This window comes from Anticarsia gemmatalis, chromosome Z (genome assembly GCF_050436995.1).
Source record: "Anticarsia gemmatalis isolate Benzon Research Colony breed Stoneville strain chromosome Z, ilAntGemm2 primary, whole genome shotgun sequence".
Classification (NCBI taxonomy): Eukaryota; Metazoa; Arthropoda; class Insecta; order Lepidoptera; family Erebidae; genus Anticarsia; species Anticarsia gemmatalis.
The window spans coordinates 14,981,178-14,999,178 of NC_134776.1; the positions used below are offsets into that span (position 1 = coordinate 14,981,178).

Consider the following 18,001-nt stretch of genomic DNA (forward strand, 5'->3'; position numbering starts at 1 on the left):
CTGACCTTCGCCTGAGAAAAGAAATGCAAATAACAAATTAGTCAATCTGACCAATGTGAGCATTAAATTCTTACAACAATATTTTCGTACTGCACAAATCTCTGGCCGGTTATAACAATTTCCAACTCCCACATGTTTTGATTCAGGAATGAAATATATATTTTATTCACCTGGTTTATGAAACTCTCGAAATGAGTTTCAAATTATCTTTAGACGAGATTTGCATGAAGATTATGGCGTAAATTTTCCCATTGGAGTTAAGAGCATTTTATTTTAGACGTTACTTACTGTACATAATTTGTAATCCGCGAGCAAAAAGCTCGGATTTTCCATTTCAAGTGCCGAAAATAATTAGCAGATATGATTGTTTTCGTACTGTTTTAGAAGCTATAACCAAATACCTACTACTACCGTGATTGTATATTGTAGAGATTGTTACTTGAAGTATACATAAAATAAAACCAAGTTTATTACTTTACTATTAAGCTATAATCGACTATTTGCACCGACTGCAGCGACAATTCTAATCGCCAGTAAAGGAAAATTGAATATAAAAAAAATATCTTTCTCGTCACATTTTATATTCGAAAATTTATATAAAAATCCCTTTTTAAATTACTTCAAAATTGTAAAGACGTACAAAAGTTTTTCGACGGGAATACGGAATGATGAAAAGGCTCCAGTCAGGAAGTTAAGTGGCGCGGTGGCCACAATTGGGCCACGGATAATATGCTCTTTCTCTTAAATTTGGGTGAACACAGAAAGCTTACATCGGAACTTGATGTAAACAGAATAGATTAACAGGGTTAATTAACTGGTGGGCACGTGCCTTCCGTGATAACGCCAAGGTCTATTACGATTGCTAAGTGCAACTGGGAAGGCTCCCCGGGTGCATTGTGTGCGCACCGGCGATTACATTATGCACAAGTTTCTGATGTATAAGGAAAACACCGCAACGTGAGTTAGTTTAGACAAAACATTTCTGTAAATTACAGTCATAAAAACTTATTTATGTCTGGGATTTTGTACTGAATATCGTATTAGTTTTAGCATTAAGCCTGTCTGTATACAGTTGAATAAAGTTTATAAATAAATATTAGCAAGCAAAAAAGACAAAGCTTTCGCTTAAGTATTCCTTTGAATCCTTTGTGATTATGCAGCATACAAATAAGCTATGTGAGATATGTTAAGCTGAGTTGAAGAGTCGCGTATCACTGTGATAGTCGTCAATATATAAATAAAGTCTATGTATTTTATCCATATTTACATACACGAGGTATATGTACGAAATACAATTATTCACATTTCGATATCTCCACGAATTATTATTACTAAGCGCTACGTCAATCAAAAGTTGAGTGAACATTATTTCAGATAGGTCGCACTATTGTATATTACACCTAACATTTTAATTTAGTCAGCAAGTCATTTCCGACTTGCGGCTATTAGGAATAAACCTAAAAAGCTAAAAAGCAAAAAGCTGTCTTTCAATAGTCGATGTGTAACGCTCAATATAACTCGCGACAAACAACTTAATAGATATCAATAGTAAAGAGTTACAAGACAAGGTAATCGCTTACCGAGGGCGAAGATGCCAAAGCTTTCTCGAGTGTAATGATAGCACTTAACGTAATTAGCACCTATCTACAGCGTAAGCGAGACAAGCCTTCAGTTATATCACTTTAATTGCCTTAATGCATCACATCAACATATATACCTTGGAGACCTTAAATATTTTTAAAGTATAGTTAATTAGTTATACATTTAATTTCATAGTTCACCTACTATTTAACTATGACAACAGCTAGCATGTGCTTGTATTAAACCCATTATCAATATCTTAACTAAGGTCTCGTCATCAATCGAGTGAGAGCACTCAACAATGTAAAAGGCCTCCTTCTGGATGACAACATGATCGGGCTTGTTCTTAATGCTAGGGATCAAAAAGGCTGATGTCGCGATACTTATAATGACTGTCTCTCACTCGAAACCTCGACGACGAACTTGAAGCAAATATCTGAAGGCCTATTATAATCAACGAAAACAAATACTCATTGAGATTTCCTTTATTTCTTACCACAAATCTATCTGTTACAAAATGTACAGGAATGCGTTCTGTCTACTCGGTGTCAAAATGAGATAGAGTAAGGTTACGAACAAACAGCTACTATTTTACGAGCTTCCGTTTTCTAGAACCAAGAACATCTATAGTCTGTAAATATGTTGTTCATTCCTCACCGCCATAGATCAATTTTTACGAAAAACTGCAAGATAAAGTATAGGAAGCGCGAGAAACTGTAATAGAATAATGCGAGAGCGGATTAATGAACATACCTATACCTTGAAGGCAAGATCTAATTAATTATCGTACGAGCCTTGGTTTCAAACCCGCTGGGCCCTCGCATCAGCCATTATTAAGTTTTCTACACTTTTTCTGTCTACATCCTCGCCTTAATCTTATCTACACAGGAAGGTTACATACCTTCCACATTATTTTAAATATATATGAAATTCATGCTTCACATACATATATGTCCGAAGTTTCTTTACTTGAAGAACGCACTCTCATTTATTATCAACGGACAGTCAATTTTTTATTCGGCATTTAAAACATATTTAACTTAGCGCCAATTATTTGATTCTCCGATTAAATGTTGAGTGAAATATAATTTTTGAGGTTTCGTCAGATCGCACATAGTGTGTCAAAGGTGACAAAATTATTTCTGCAATTACTACCTACCAGTCAAATCAGCTACTCTTTATGTAATGTCAAAAACACATTTTAGTATGGAAATACGGTGTAGTGGCATCAGTTTCGTATTTTCGTTGGTATCAAATGAGTGTCTAATAAAATGTTCCAGTTTGTAACGATTACAATTTAAATATTATTTACGAAAAAAATACATAGTCTACGCATTTTAGATGAACCTTTTACGTACAAGTTTAATAATTTTACGTTAACCCACTTTAGTCTTCTGAGGGTGTAAACATCTGCCGATAAAGAATAAAATATACAATATTCAAGATACATATATTACAATAATGAAACCTTGAACCCTCTAGAAATGTACTGCACTAATAAATAACCAGTATCTACATTACTTATTTGTAAAGGTTTTGCTTATGTATGTAAAATCCTTGATTTAGTGCGGCAGAGGAAAGCAAACATAGTGAGTTATATCGAAGTTATAGTGTGTACTACTACCTTAGCCCCATGGCTCAGGTCGCGTGAAATTGGATTTCAGTGTTCTGCTCTTTTTTGTAGTGATCTATGTGAAGACATTACTTATAGTTAATGCTGTAGTCCCGAATGTAGCATATTAATGTTTCTACTAACTTTTACATGTAATTGCTTACTGTTCATACATATTTTTACTTTTAATATATCTAGTAAGTAGTCTTTGTGGCAGAGATGTTAAAAGTCAGAAATAAGATACTAAAAATACAACCGAAAGTTATCTACTACTTTTTATTCACTGCAATTTAAAATAACTAAAACTAAAGCCAAAGAACGAAAAGATGACGGATTATAAGAAAGCTCATCGGTATATCTCTCACCAAAAGTTTTAATTGAGTAACAAAGATGACCTATACAGTTGAAGATCTTGGAATAAATTAATTTCAGCCTAAAGGTCTTTACCTAAATATTTCTATCACAAACGTAGCGGAAATACGATCTACGAAAAGTTAAGTTCTTTTCGAAGAAAATATGAGGAGTTTCACAACATTTCATTCAATTTAAAATATTGTGAAATTTTACATTTCGTAAGCACAGTTTGTTACTATATCGACAAGATTGTACTTGTTCGTTTCGATATAACGATATGACATTTAAGGTAGCCGACTTAATTCAATAAAATATTTGCCCTTTGTCTGTTAAATGAGTCTTGATCTGTTGTAACATCACTAAGCTGTCTTAGTTTTCCGGCCGCGATAACCGCAGAGTCGAGCATCTCTGCGAGATTTATCTTGTCGGCTCATCGAGGAAACTTATTTCTGAGCTTAACAAAACTTAATAGTTTTATTACTTTGAATCTTTGCATCCAGCTTCAGCATAATAAATCTCTGCATTCAGCATAATAAACATAAATCTCGTTTGTTTGTCGAGATTAAAGAATTGTGATTGTTTTGTTCTGTTTATTCTTACGTAACATTTGTTAATGAGAAATTTTAATTTAAACACTTAACGAAATCTATTATGGAAACCAAATCATTACTATGTTATATAGGTACCTAAGTTAGTCGTTCCAGTTATTTGAAGCGATAAACCTGAGATTGATTCCGCACAATCCGCACTGCTGAAAATACTGCAACGTGACTTGAACTCAATTTGACTTTATTTGACGGAGGTCTTTCACAAACATTGCTCAACCAACTCCACGTTGGTGATTGACTTCTAACGTTTAACTCGATACGTTACTACAATTTCTACCTTACGTACACTTTCCAGGCATTTATAGTATTTTTAAAATGCAAGTATTTAGTTGAGTTTAAATCTGTTTACAGATTCTTTGACGGTCTCAAAAAATATAACAAATTTAAGTAACATCTTTATATGCTGATATTGCATTCATTTTCATAACGACATCATTGACATATCATCTATTTTTCATTTAATGAAATCAAATTCTCTGCAATAATTGTAACCATTTCGGCAAATTATTAAATATAATTACCGAAAAGATCGAATTAATAAGTCATAGCTATATTTACGTACCTACATATACATACATAAAGTCACGCTTTCTTCCGGTAAGGATAGACGACCAGAGAATAACTATATTTAATAACATTATTGAAAAATCCACCCCTTTTTAATACATATAAAAAAGACCTGCAGTTGAATATGTAGTACCTATAGGTTGTACATCCGAGTCTGCCTAGTCGGTAGAGTTTGGTCTAGTCTCTTTTAAACAGCACATCTATGAGTTTACTCGTTTTTTTATACCTTCATTCATAGCACCATTAGGTTCATATTAGTAGAGACGTATTGTCCTCTATCTCATCGCATAATACGTCTCAGGAATTTTACAACCCACTTTTAACAAGTTTATGTTATTAAGAATATTCTGGGGTTACGAGTTATTTTCGTTGGCAACTGTCCTCGTTTCAGACAGATAATACGATATAATAATGCACTTTTATACGTTTAATAAATTATCACCCCGTGGCAGAGCAATAGTGCAGTGAGGCTTGAATAGAGAAGGCTTAATCTTTAAGCGGATTAACTCCAAACTCCATATAAATATTCTTAGAAAAAATATTATATACGTGCCGTGCAGATTTTCTCCACCCTCGCCCTCTCCATCTATATGTAGGGTGGGTGCAACGTGGCATTACAAAATCAACGCCAAGTCGTGAAGGACAGTTACTAAGTGAATATTCCTCTGAAAAGATAGTAATCCCGATATATTTAATGACGAAATACGAGTAAACTTATTAAGCACGGTATTCTGCGTATATATTTTTACCGAAGTTCTTTAGAAGGATCACGGGCATATCAAATTACCTCTAGATATATAGACTCTCTGTCTAGATCTACAGTTAACCTACCGTAACTTTCAAACCAATCAATCAAACACTAAAAATGATAATTTCATAAATTCACAATGCCAAAAGACATTAACATATCGACGTAATAACTAACCAATACTAACTGTTATAATGCTCATGTGTTTCTATATAGTCTTTAATAGCTTTCGTAGCTGCAATATTGTAATTCTTAGGCGCTTGTTACTGCGTCTAACGGGATGCAACCAGCCAGTACCATGCATGCGCACTGTCTAACACAGATTATTCAAGCTCACCGATCTTATAATATAGACTAACTAGTACTAATTAACGTCGCGTATATGTTTTTCATTTGCGCTACAGATAGTTTGAAATTGTAAAAAACAAAATGTAGTATACTAACCTACACTTACATCACGTTTATTAGTCAGTAAGAACAATGCTTTTCGTGTTTAACTTTTTAATGTATAAAATACGAAAGAATATGCGCAAAGTTGATCGCCAACATGACATCCTATTTATCATTTTTCGACGTGCACAAATAAAACGCCAGTGACTAGAAACAAAAGATTATGTAGGTGTTTTATAAAGCAAAACTTTTTACTTGCTTTTCATTAAAATCGCCTTAACAAATACAGACTGAGCAAATAAAAAAGTTCTAATTTGAACGCTGAACTTTTTCATTGGTGATTTTTGATAGAGTACACTTGTGGTTTTCATAAATTGGTCAAATACCCATCTAAATGACTGGTTTGCGGCAAAAATATTAAATTGGAAAATAATTTAACGTTTTTAAAGTTAATATTTAACGAATTCGATTGGTTTCACTTCGGATAATATAAATGTGGTAACGATATCTACTTAATTATTAAAGGCATTAAGATAGCTGCCAACGTACCGAAATATGTTTGGTGTTTAACGATTAATATCTGCCTACCTATTTTAAGCTGACGCAAATGATGACTGAAGATCACGGAATACTAAAACAGGCGCAAAATACATATTATATAGTTTCGATTCCCTAAAATTCTTAGTTAAAGCTAAGTTTAAGATATGACCGCAGTTTTCAGAAAAATGATCCCATCTAGGTAATATACTGATATTATAAATGTTTAAACTGGAAGTATAAGTCTACGCTTTCACGACTAAACTACTGAGCCGATTTATTCGATAAAATTGAGCAAGGGATACGCTACCGCAGCCGCAGGCAAAAGCTAATTCTGTTATGAACCAGCCATTTTAGCTGGAACTAGGTTTTTTCTCTATAAAAAATGTTCGTTAATAGTTTCTAGACTTGTTACGGTAAACTTACCATAATTAGTTTGAAACAATAAAGGGGTTTAGAGGCTGTAGGTTGAAGCATTAAGCTGAAACGTTGTTTGTATCTACCTCACCTTCGCCCCTCACGTTAAAGTCTCCTTTGACAAATTTCGTAGCCTAACTGGTTTCATTTTATTCGGCCAATCTAATTAAGTCTTGTATAAAAAGATGTAACGAAAAGAAAAATTTAAAAGGAAACCTCTGGTCAATAACGGGTTAAAATAAACTAAACACAAATTGGGCTTTTCACCATGACGTTATTTAAATCCGTTAGACGTTATTATTATTATTTAGACAAGATAGTACCTTTTTCTATCCAAATGACTGATTGTATTAATAAAAAACAAAAGAAATTCGTATGAATAACGTAAATAATGCCTCTGGGGTCCAAGCTCTAGCGAAGTCACCAGGTCTCCGCTTCGCTTTTCAGGACAAGCGAAGCGTTATTCGGTATTTCCGATGCATGTCGAAGCTTTCTTAATAGTTGTTTGAACTTTAGAATTTGTGTGGCGATTGCGGCCCTGTGGCACAAATAGAATACATAAATAGCGAAATGTCAATGTAATTAATACGTAACTTTAGCTATTATTATAAAACGTAAGTTACCGAACAGATAATGTTTAAACGATCATATTCACGCAATTTTCCTGAATCGTTGACTAAAAGAGAACCGGCAAGGGGAAATGAAATATTCATGTGTTGATTATTCCGGAGGCTGGGCTCGTCTGACAACTAATTAATGGTTCAATGAGAGCACTGAATTGATTTATGACAGGACTTGTTTAGCAAAACCAATGCTTTATCAGTGTGTTGAGTATCGCCGACTACTTAATTGGGATAGTTGTCATTGCAAATTATTTTAACAACGTGTTCATAGGAACTTTGTACATGATACCTGCTACGAATTATAAATGTGGGCCAGGTTTAGGTATATGGAGATTTTTATTTATTTATCTCCTTAAAAATAATACAAAGATCTAAAGAAGAGACTTACAGGCTTATATGGAATCACAAATGTTCCTTGTAAGAGACTGTATATTTTTATTTAAAGAATGGCACTTGCTGGAAATAAACTACAATATTTTATAATAGAGTAAGTCGCTTTTCATTTTACTTATAAACCTACGTGGACACTACCTGCGCTTACAATGTCGTAAGCCGTGCTAACAAATAGAATGGAGAGAATGATTTTATATTTAAAAGCTTTTGCTTCCCTTAGAAAACTTTTGTAAAACGACTTCATAAAGACAACATTATTCCTATTATCTTGCAATTCATTTTCTCTTGAAATATAATAAGAAGTTTGTTGTGAGGGAAAACCTCATCAAGAGTTAAAGCATGTTCGCTTCGCTATTAATGAGTACAGGTCGTATTACCTACCTAGTCTGATTAAAAGAGGATTGACGCCAATGAGCGATATTCAGCATATTTTAATATGAATTTATAATTCAATATGATTCACGTTATATTGTACGGGAAACTAAGCATTTGCACTTTTTAAAAAAAGGTATGTCATAATAACTCGTACATTGGTATATTATGCCCAATTCATCAGTGCAGCTAACTACATTAAGTATAAATACATCACGAAATTAGAAACACTGAAAGACGAGAGATTAGAATTCAATTGGGCTCTAGGTCAGGGGTATAATAGCTATATTTGCTAGGTTCATTCGTGTTATTGTTTATGAACGCTCGCACTGGCTCGTAGTATCAGTCTGCAGAGTGCGGAGTAGTGCAGAGTCAGAGATAGAGGTATTTAGATGCAGTCGTGCAAAGTAGCTTGTGGCGTGTGGCTTGTGGTGGTGGCGCGTGGCGTGAAGGCGAGCTGAGACGACGGCGGCGGTGACGGCGGTGACGGCGAGCCGCGCCGCCCACCGTGAGCGCCGCGTCGCGCCGCCGCTCCGCGCCTCACTCGCCTCACTCAGTCTGTGTACGGTCGCGCGACGCGGCGGACGCCATGCCGCCCACCACACACTGACGCATACATTTACTCAATTCAAAGGAAAAGTAAACTCGCACTTAGTACACGCTTACGTTTTAATCAATATATACTCACATCAGACTAATTACAGACGCACCCATCATATGAATTTATTCAAGCTCAAAAAGTACACAATTATTTAAGTAACACATTAAAACAACTTAATATCCAGCTTTAAACTAACAGAACTACATGTCTGTTGTTTACTTTGTGTGGAGACGTTCAGTGTTGTTCGCTATGTACGCTTTTCTTACGCTACAAATAAGTTTTAACTGATGCCAAGGTATTATTAAACTATAATAATCACTTTGATTTTTGATATATGACACTTTAACTTAAAATATTATTTGTTGTCATCATTAATGACTATTGTAATAATTCTGTAAATGAAAACATTTTGTATTTGGCGTAGCACCAAATATAAACTTGAAACTACTTAATTTATTTCATGTCAACGAGGTATTGCATACGTTTACTTTGAGGCTTTTAAGTAAATTAAGGTCTAATTGAATATAACAACATTACCGCGTGGCAAAACATGCGATCATAATAATATGTAAGCTAAGTTTAATACCTTTACATACACACATACAGATAGACAATGCCAGTTACTCATTTTTGGTTCACAATATTGACCTCTTATTTAAATTGAACCGTATCTATACACACATAACGCTAATACTAAAATATATAAAAATACATCGTTCCAGGGATTCGGTAGAGGTTCATTAATAAAGTATACCTACACAGTGCGGAGGTTCCATTTCTAATTACGGTCATTGGGACGTTGTTAATAAAATTTGAGGTGTAACAGTGTACAGTGGCCTGCGCCAAAGTATTAGCACATCACCTAACTGAGTTAACGATGAAGAGCGCGCAGACCGCCGGTGGCGCGCCGCTTCATGCATAGATCAAACAGGCCCCGCGCCCGAGCATCGCTAAATACATGTTGATAACATTCATCATCTAACATGGCAGCTGCCGTAAGCAGATACAGTTCTTACAACTGCCTCACAGGCTGGGATAGCTATGACAAGATACCGAGGTAAATATTACAGTTTCCTTTCTCTTTACTTTCAAATTCCAGGGAAACCAACTGCCAAAAGGTACTAATACAACGAAAGTCAACTCATGTTACTTAATTCTTATTTTGTAAAGGATAATGTCTGTTATTAATTCGTTGAAAGTAAACCGCAGCCAAATTTGTACTGAAGTTCATGTTTCTATTAATTAATTAGACCGGTGAACTTTCATAACATATACTCGTAAACACTTGAAGCGTAAATCGGTCTCTCATCCAAAACAAAGCATAGTTAGGAGCGCCCGCGCCCGGATATTGGGTTACATCTCGAGTCTTCAGATTCTGTGGTATTGACACCTGGGGTCGTCTCGTATCCAATATCGATAAACATTTACAGCACGGGCAATGCCTTTATGCACAAACAGAAGTCAATTATTGATATTTAGAAAAACAAACCCATTTAAAGTGCTTATTTTTTATAAACTAATCTGAATAATGTATAATGCAGACAACTTTTAGTATAACCCCCCAGTAGAGAAGATGGTTGATATTAGATATCTCGTGAAACCGGAATCAGACATATAGGCTGTAAGCATATTTCCAGCAGCCGTCGTATACAGGATAGATCGAGCCAAAGTGAATACAAGCACAGCGGTGCGGCTCGGAGTGCTCTGAGGGCAAGAGCGTCTCGCGTTCGTCACAATCGTCACGTCCCTCCTCCACAGATGATTACACCACGTATACATAGAATATCTAGCCCTACAATGACTGCCAATTATTATGACAACAATGCAGCATATGTGGCCAATATCCAATTCTTTATTTAGCCTGATGCGGAAATAATCACCAGGTTAATTTTATATTGTTTTATATATTTTTCCTACTAGAGAATTTAACAGTTGGTCACGGAATAGACACCTGTATAAAACTCAATAGCCATCGTTACGATTACATATAGGAAGGTAATAATGCCAATTTACTAGTCGACTGAATCGATAACATTGTTCGCAGAAATTAAACAATTAAGCGCGCGCAGTAACCTTTTACATTGTGTCTGCAACAAAAGAATACATAGAATAAATCTAAAATAAACTAACTTTTATTACAACCTATAATTATGTGTGAACCTTTATTTATGTAGAATATTTTTTGAGCTGATAAGACATGGCATACAAAACTGTAATTATAATATTTCAAACATGCCGACGTAAAAGCTAGTTTCAAATAATTTAAGTCACTCTTTTTAATATATTACCTTGAATTTCTATGTTTGTAACTGACGAGGTAATGTCATATTTATGTAAATATATTGCGTTTAAATTAACTTTGTGTGCGCTGTGTGTAAATTAATCATGATTCATTGTTTATAGGATTACTGTATCGGGAGCGTTACATATGAAATTTTCCCCGGAGATACATATTACTAATGAATCCAAAGTAAAAAGCATAGCACACAATGTACACATGTCATAAACAAATCTATGACAATCTATTGCTAATAAGTTTAGCGCTAACGGCTTTCTGACCGCAACGGAAATAGGGCTGTAATAGGAAAACGGAAACCCTGAGTAATTACAAGCAACAGCCTAGGTACTCAACAACCAGAGGACATTGTGCACAAATTTAATTATATAGCGAAAAAGTGCATTTATTTTGAAAAAGACTGAAGTGAACATATATTTTGTACTATTTTAAGTAATTTTCACGATATCAGCAATAGTAAAAGAACTGTTTAAAAAACTTACAATTATTATCTTTTCAAACTGTTATTGGAGTGTATATCGATAACTAATCTCATAATCTCAACACTCGATATTCTTACAATGAATCAATTAGATGCATCGGTAATGAGCTAAAGCTTGGTGAGATAGAATATTTCTCATTAAAACGTGGAAATCGCTTGATTGTTAATCGAATGATGTTAATGGATGCTTTTTGCAGTGTCTTCAATTATTAAGTCACTTTAATATTTAATTTTATTCACATAATATAGTATTTGAATTTATAGGTTTAATCATATACAGCCTTCATACATCAGTAAGTATACGAGTGGGGAGTAGAGTAGTACTACACATTGATCGGTATCAATGCTCTCAAAATACATCAACGAAATATAATAACCATGAATAGCCAACCGAATAGCTTAATACGGGTACAAGACGGCACATATATACGTTATTGAAAAATACTTGTACCTTGGCGGTATTCAATAGGTCTGCCCACTAGCGGTGTTTTAAGTGCGTGTAATAAAATATAAATGGAGTCAGTTCGTAAATAATGTAGCAAAATTGATACCCATGCTTATTTTAATGAAAAAGTGAATAATTTATATTACCTGTGTACCTGTGTTAAAACATTTATGTGACTATTGTTTAATAATTCAGAGGACATTATTATAAAAGAAAATTATTGTTGCCGGTAGTATAACTAGTACCAATATGATCAAAGACATAATTATATTCTACCGTCCTTTGCTGCATTTTACTGTACAAAAGACAGCTGTTTATAATTCACTTTATTCAACAATTTAGTATATGTACTTAATAAGTTTCTATTATTACAATCTTTTAGTTTTCCAAAACTGTAAAAATGTTACTACAAATTCTCAAGAGTCAATGAGGCTAAACACAAACCGAGAAAAACAGAGAAGACATGTAAAAATTTAATAAAAAAAAAATCTTTCCTACTAATATTATTACTAGCTTACTAATAACGTAGTGTATGTTCTTATTAGTTATGAGTGTTTTGTCACTTTCAATTAATTTTGAAACTGTATATGAGTGAAAGAGACAAACACTGTATAACTATGTAATCAGAACTTACACAACGCTTATTAGGAAGGCAGTAAATGTGAAAATGTTTAAGGATAATTGTTAATAATCTATGCAGAAACCGTTACATATTTATAAAATTTGCTGCGCCACACAATTAGTACATGAGAACGTTTACGGACTTTCCAAACATAGAAAAATTTTAACCATTGAAGACGGTATCTATCTCTGTTCTAGCAGTTCTTAAAACGTTATTACGAACGGCTCTGCATCATTTTGTATCAAATTTAGCAATACAAGCAATAGTTCACCCTTGTTTATTTTAAAAATCACTCGAATATATTTATAAAAAAACCACCTATATAATATGCTCAAGTCACTGAACACACCGGAACCCACACCCACTACTACCTGTCTATTTTATTTTCACGAAGACTTTTTTCTCTCTTCTCCCACATCTTCTGTGCGAAATTAAATGGTGATATTTCTCATATATACCTTGCATTTTATTGCTAGCAAGAAGTAGGTGTTATCCGGTTGAATAGACTCAAAGCTAATAACGCAATCACAAATACACGTATACATATACCCTTGCACCGTCTGTGTTACGTTTTGATTGAGATCGTGATCTTATAAATTACACTACATCTTCTATAATTTGTTTCATCAAATGATTTCTGCCGTACAGATCCAGCTCTGATTAGTTAGTGTCGTCTTTACTCGTATACAGTTTCAAATTTATTGAAAGTGACACAACACTATATTACTAATCAGTTGACTATTATTTATAGCTTAAACAAAGACTAGGCGATCCAGAAATACTTTGAAATCATAAGTACCGGTGCAGAATCCATGATTTATTCGATTCGGGGAATCAAACACTTTTACCGAATGTTTTATTTTATTGTTTAAGCCATAAATAATAGTTTTACCCCCGGTTTCTGAGTAAGCGGTAGTTTATCTATTCAATAGACGTTTCAATAAGTGTGAAGTTTTCAGTCGATGAGGGAAATTGACAGCAATCAGTGCCACCGTTGTCAATGTAAAGGCCACCTCTTCAAGTGACGTTATTTTATCGCACTTTGTTATCAAGAATAACGCTCGACACAGAAACATCGTTTATAATAATAAAACGCGCAATATTGAGTATTGATTATATTGCCTAGCAGAAGAAATATTTATTATAATAATTCTAGGATTTTATGGTCCTGATAAATTGGAAAATCAGGATTGAATTAAATTATTACATTTATTTTAAGCTTATAGATGTTTCTAAAGTTGGCACAATCAGCCAGTGGATTATCTTAACCTTTCTTTTAACTCTTAATGTTCAACTACCACGAGAACTAAAACGATGGTACTAATTATATTATTCAATCATGAAATACCTACTCGAAATTAATAAAAAAAGCAAACGTGAAAACCAATTTAGCTTTAATAAATGTATTCTCCCCAAAAAGGATATACGAAGTCACCCTCGGTTAAATGCATGCGATTCCGTTTCTTATTTCACCAGACCAGTCAATTTTATGAGCGTCTTGCGAGTTAATGTAGTTATACGAGTATATAAATGATTGATAGTTTAGCTTTTTCAGCTGCCCGTAAATTAACAAGTATACCAGAGCGCTTCTCTAGGGAAACTAATTCAGTTATACAATCGATATTTTCCTTCCTTTGAAGATACGGACTAATATAGTTTTCCAGACAAGATTTTGAGATTATTCGTTCACATTTCGGGTGTGTATTTAGTATATGCATCGAAATATGTATCAACACTGTAATATAATATTTTATTTTTATATCAAATAATCATATTGTGACTGTGTACATATTACGCATAAATACATATGATTCAAAAATACTATTTTAGATATCGGAAAATTTTTACTCCCGTGGTCATTTAAGTTAATATGAATAACACCAATACGTATAAATTTTAATATTGTGCTAGGAAATCGACCAATATAAACTATCGTCCGTGACATGGTATAAAAATGGAGGCAATTAACAAAAAGTACGTGCTGTTATTGTATCACCAATCACCATCAGTCAAACTACATACAATTTATTAATGTACATATTGTATATATGTTGTACATATAATATATCCGCAACATTATCCAGTACTGACCGGTCGGCACTCGATGATGGTCATCTTTAATTATGGACGTACAATCGCAAGCTTTAGACTATAGAATATCTTAACTTTCAATGTTGATAACATAACATGTTACCTATGAGGGAATTTTATGTCCATTTTAATCTTTACAGAAATTATAATATCCAAATGGATTTACGATTTAAGTTGTACAAGGAGTACGAGTTCTCGTAATTTGTTTCTCCTTTACAGATTATCTTTGCGGGAAGTAATATAATTACATTTTTGAAACAGACGGCGCGGCAACGGCTGCTTTGCCTCTTTGTTAATTTTATTTTAGCTCTGTGAGACCATAATTAAGGAATTTATACAAGAAAGTAACAAAAAATGTGTCTTAGTGTACTTGCGTAATTGTGACTGCATTTTTATTAATAACCAATTTTCTCATCTTGTTACAGAGTCCGTGTGGAGTATTACGTAAACGAAAATACTTTCAAAGAAAGACTGCAACTATATTTTATAAAAAATCAACGATCGAGTAAGTACTTAGACATAATTTCAATTGTTAAATGTTTTTTTTATACTAGACTTTTTTTGACAGACTGAACAAAAATGAAAAATCACAGTAGGTAGTTATCGAGTTAGCTGATTGATTAAAATTTACCTATTACATACTTAATTATTTACCATCACTGTCGAAATCTAGTCAGCTCTTTATTTACTCAATGCTTATAGATACCACTAACATTATGCCTAGGTCACATTTTGAAAGGTTTTGTACTCGAACTAGAGTAATTTTTTTTGCCAATATGCAGTGTCAGTCCGAATAAAGCAGAAACAATCAACGCTATCACAAATATCGTCGAGATGATGTTAGGCATAATTCACGAAATTCTATTGGAAACCCTTCTCAATCTGTCTCACATGTCTCCAAACTGGATTACGATTTCATTGGTTCTCAAAATGTACTCAATTTCAAAATACTACGAAAAACTTATATCTTATTATTGTAGCCCATAATAAATGACAAGAATTAGGACGAAAATAGCTATCTGCATGATGCGTTTAAGGGAGCAATATTTAACAGCAACATATGCGGCTCAACAACTGCTGTCGCTGCTATTTTGCGTTACCGAGGCTGCAAAACCGATATAGAGGAAGTTTGGTTTAATAAAAGCCTATATTCCAAAGAAAATTAGAAATACTTTTACACAAAGTGTTGTAGCAGAATGTAGTTTAATATAATATTCTTTTTACAATATTTTATTAACGTGCGACTATACATATGCGCTACCAGCAACAAAGAAACGCCTTGACGAACCATGTCATGGTTAAATTGATTTATCGGAATACAGAATAATACATAGATAGTAATTTGCACTTAAACGTGCACATTGAGCTCAATGATAATTCTAATGCACAAGGACGTCTCTGAGTTTTATCTTTATATTTATTTCAGGTTTACGCATTAGAATAGCGAACTTATTTTTCAAACTTTTGACGTGCGTATTATATATATGCAGAGTTTGTGCTGATGGAGATCCCATTTCCGCTTCCTGGTAAGTATCGTCATTAGAGTACATAATGTTAACATACTTGTTAATTTTTTCCTCAAATTTCAAATAAAGCTTCGTTATTTTACACTTTTATTCCATTAGGTTCTAAACCGAAATGAGTTATTAAATCATATTCTAATTTTCACAATCGGTCAATTTGATTGAATCACTTCTCTTGTTTTTTTCTATTCAAAATGAGAATTAAGGTTTTGACTTTAAGTGCTTTGAGTACGCAATGTTATGTCATTATCTTACATTTCTGAATTTAACCGTAGCACGTTAATCAAAGAGACTCAGTTAACGCCCAAGCTTCGACATATTCTGCGCGTCACTGAAGTGATGATTCTATCTCCACTGATATAATTGTATGTTCTAGCAGCAATTAATTTATCTCAAATCTGACTGATAGTGTAGCACTTTGTGGAGCTTATACTTCTGAGTGTCTAAAAAAAGAATGAAGTATCTTCTAATCTAAACTATCTAAATGAGAGTTGCGCTTGCGAAAATAATGAAGCTTTATTCTCTTTCGACATTTACCTTATCTTTTATGCAATGACATTTCAATAGAAACCGTAGCTCAAGGAACATTTACTGCATTATTACTAAGCACTTACTTTACGACATCTTATTGAACGGATGGTGGAGTACACAATTGTGTTCTTTTTCCTGTGCTCTTACTTATTCTCACTTTATTTTCTTACAATTTTACCGTTTACGACGTACAGGTTGTGTTAAATGTTTGTTTTTAGAAAAAACGATCGGAAAGTCTTTTTTATTCTTCAAATAAACCTGTGATTCGAAGAAAAAGATCACTTAACTCTTCAAATATTTAAAAGTCAAAGTGGCTTCTACCAACTTTATAAAAAATTGACGGAACTGGCAGCCTTGTCTGAAATAGAACGAGTTTGAAATCACACTCGGGGTGAAAAAGAAATCAATCTTCTTTATAAAGCCCACGTATCTTTCATATTTAACGAAGTGTTAGAGTATCAAGATTATCTGCAATTGAAGGTTTTCATTAATATATCATTTCTTGTATAGGATTTATGGATCGAAGTATTAAATTTCGCCAGTATTGTTTGAAAACTATTGTTCGAAATTGTATTGTAAAAATGTAAATATTCATTCATAAAATATAACTCACTTGACGTATATAGGTCAATGTTTGCATCGCTAATTTTGTTTGGTGCATATCAATGTCTTTGCTGTTGTATCTGTTAGCTATTTCTGGTTCGAAATACTTTGTTATGCCTTTAATTAGTAAATGTTTCTGTAACTAGGTATTCTAATTAATCAAAATAACAGACACGCAGGTTCTTGTGGAGTTATTTACTTAGAAGAAGGCGAGGGGGTTTTGGTGGTAGGATTGATACTTAAAATTGAGCTAGGGTTTATATCCTGAGTATGTGTGGGAGTTTTTGTGGTATTTGTCACATGTGTAGGCTAGAGTGCACACTTATATAGTAGGTACGACTTTTCGTCAAGAACTCCTGAGCATTTCCCTTAAGTGTTTTAATTATTACTTAATTGTTTCAGTTACGGCTGTAAGCCAGGGAATAAGACTGAATTCGAATATTCGGCTAACTTGACGGAAGAGGAATTTCAGGATCATCCCATAATTAATTGGGACGGAATAATATGGGTCAATAGACCTCTGTATTTGTGGGTTGTGCAAGTCATATTAGCTATGATATCGTTCACTGAAGCCATACTTCTCGCTTATTTAGGTTATAAGGTAAA

The 18,001-nt window shown here is 33.7% G+C and overlaps 1 protein-coding gene across 10 annotated transcripts in view; it reads left to right on the plus strand.

Moving 5' to 3' along the window:
* SLO2 (slowpoke 2) overlaps nucleotides 1-18,001 on the plus strand; it is a 56,720-nt gene that overhangs the window by 23,472 nt on the left and 15,247 nt on the right. For 9 of the 10 annotated variants that reach the window (XM_076134727.1, XM_076134730.1, XM_076134732.1 and 6 more), the window contains exons 2-4: nucleotides 15,164-15,243; nucleotides 16,165-16,264; nucleotides 17,798-17,996. In XM_076134727.1, coding sequence (XP_075990842.1) covers nucleotides 15,164-15,243; nucleotides 16,165-16,264; nucleotides 17,798-17,996 — 379 coding nt within the window. Of the gene's footprint in view, nucleotides 1-8,766; nucleotides 9,099-9,525; nucleotides 9,861-15,163; nucleotides 15,244-16,164; nucleotides 16,265-17,797; nucleotides 17,997-18,001 lie in introns of those variants that run through there. The other variant, XM_076134736.1, reaches the window with a different exon arrangement.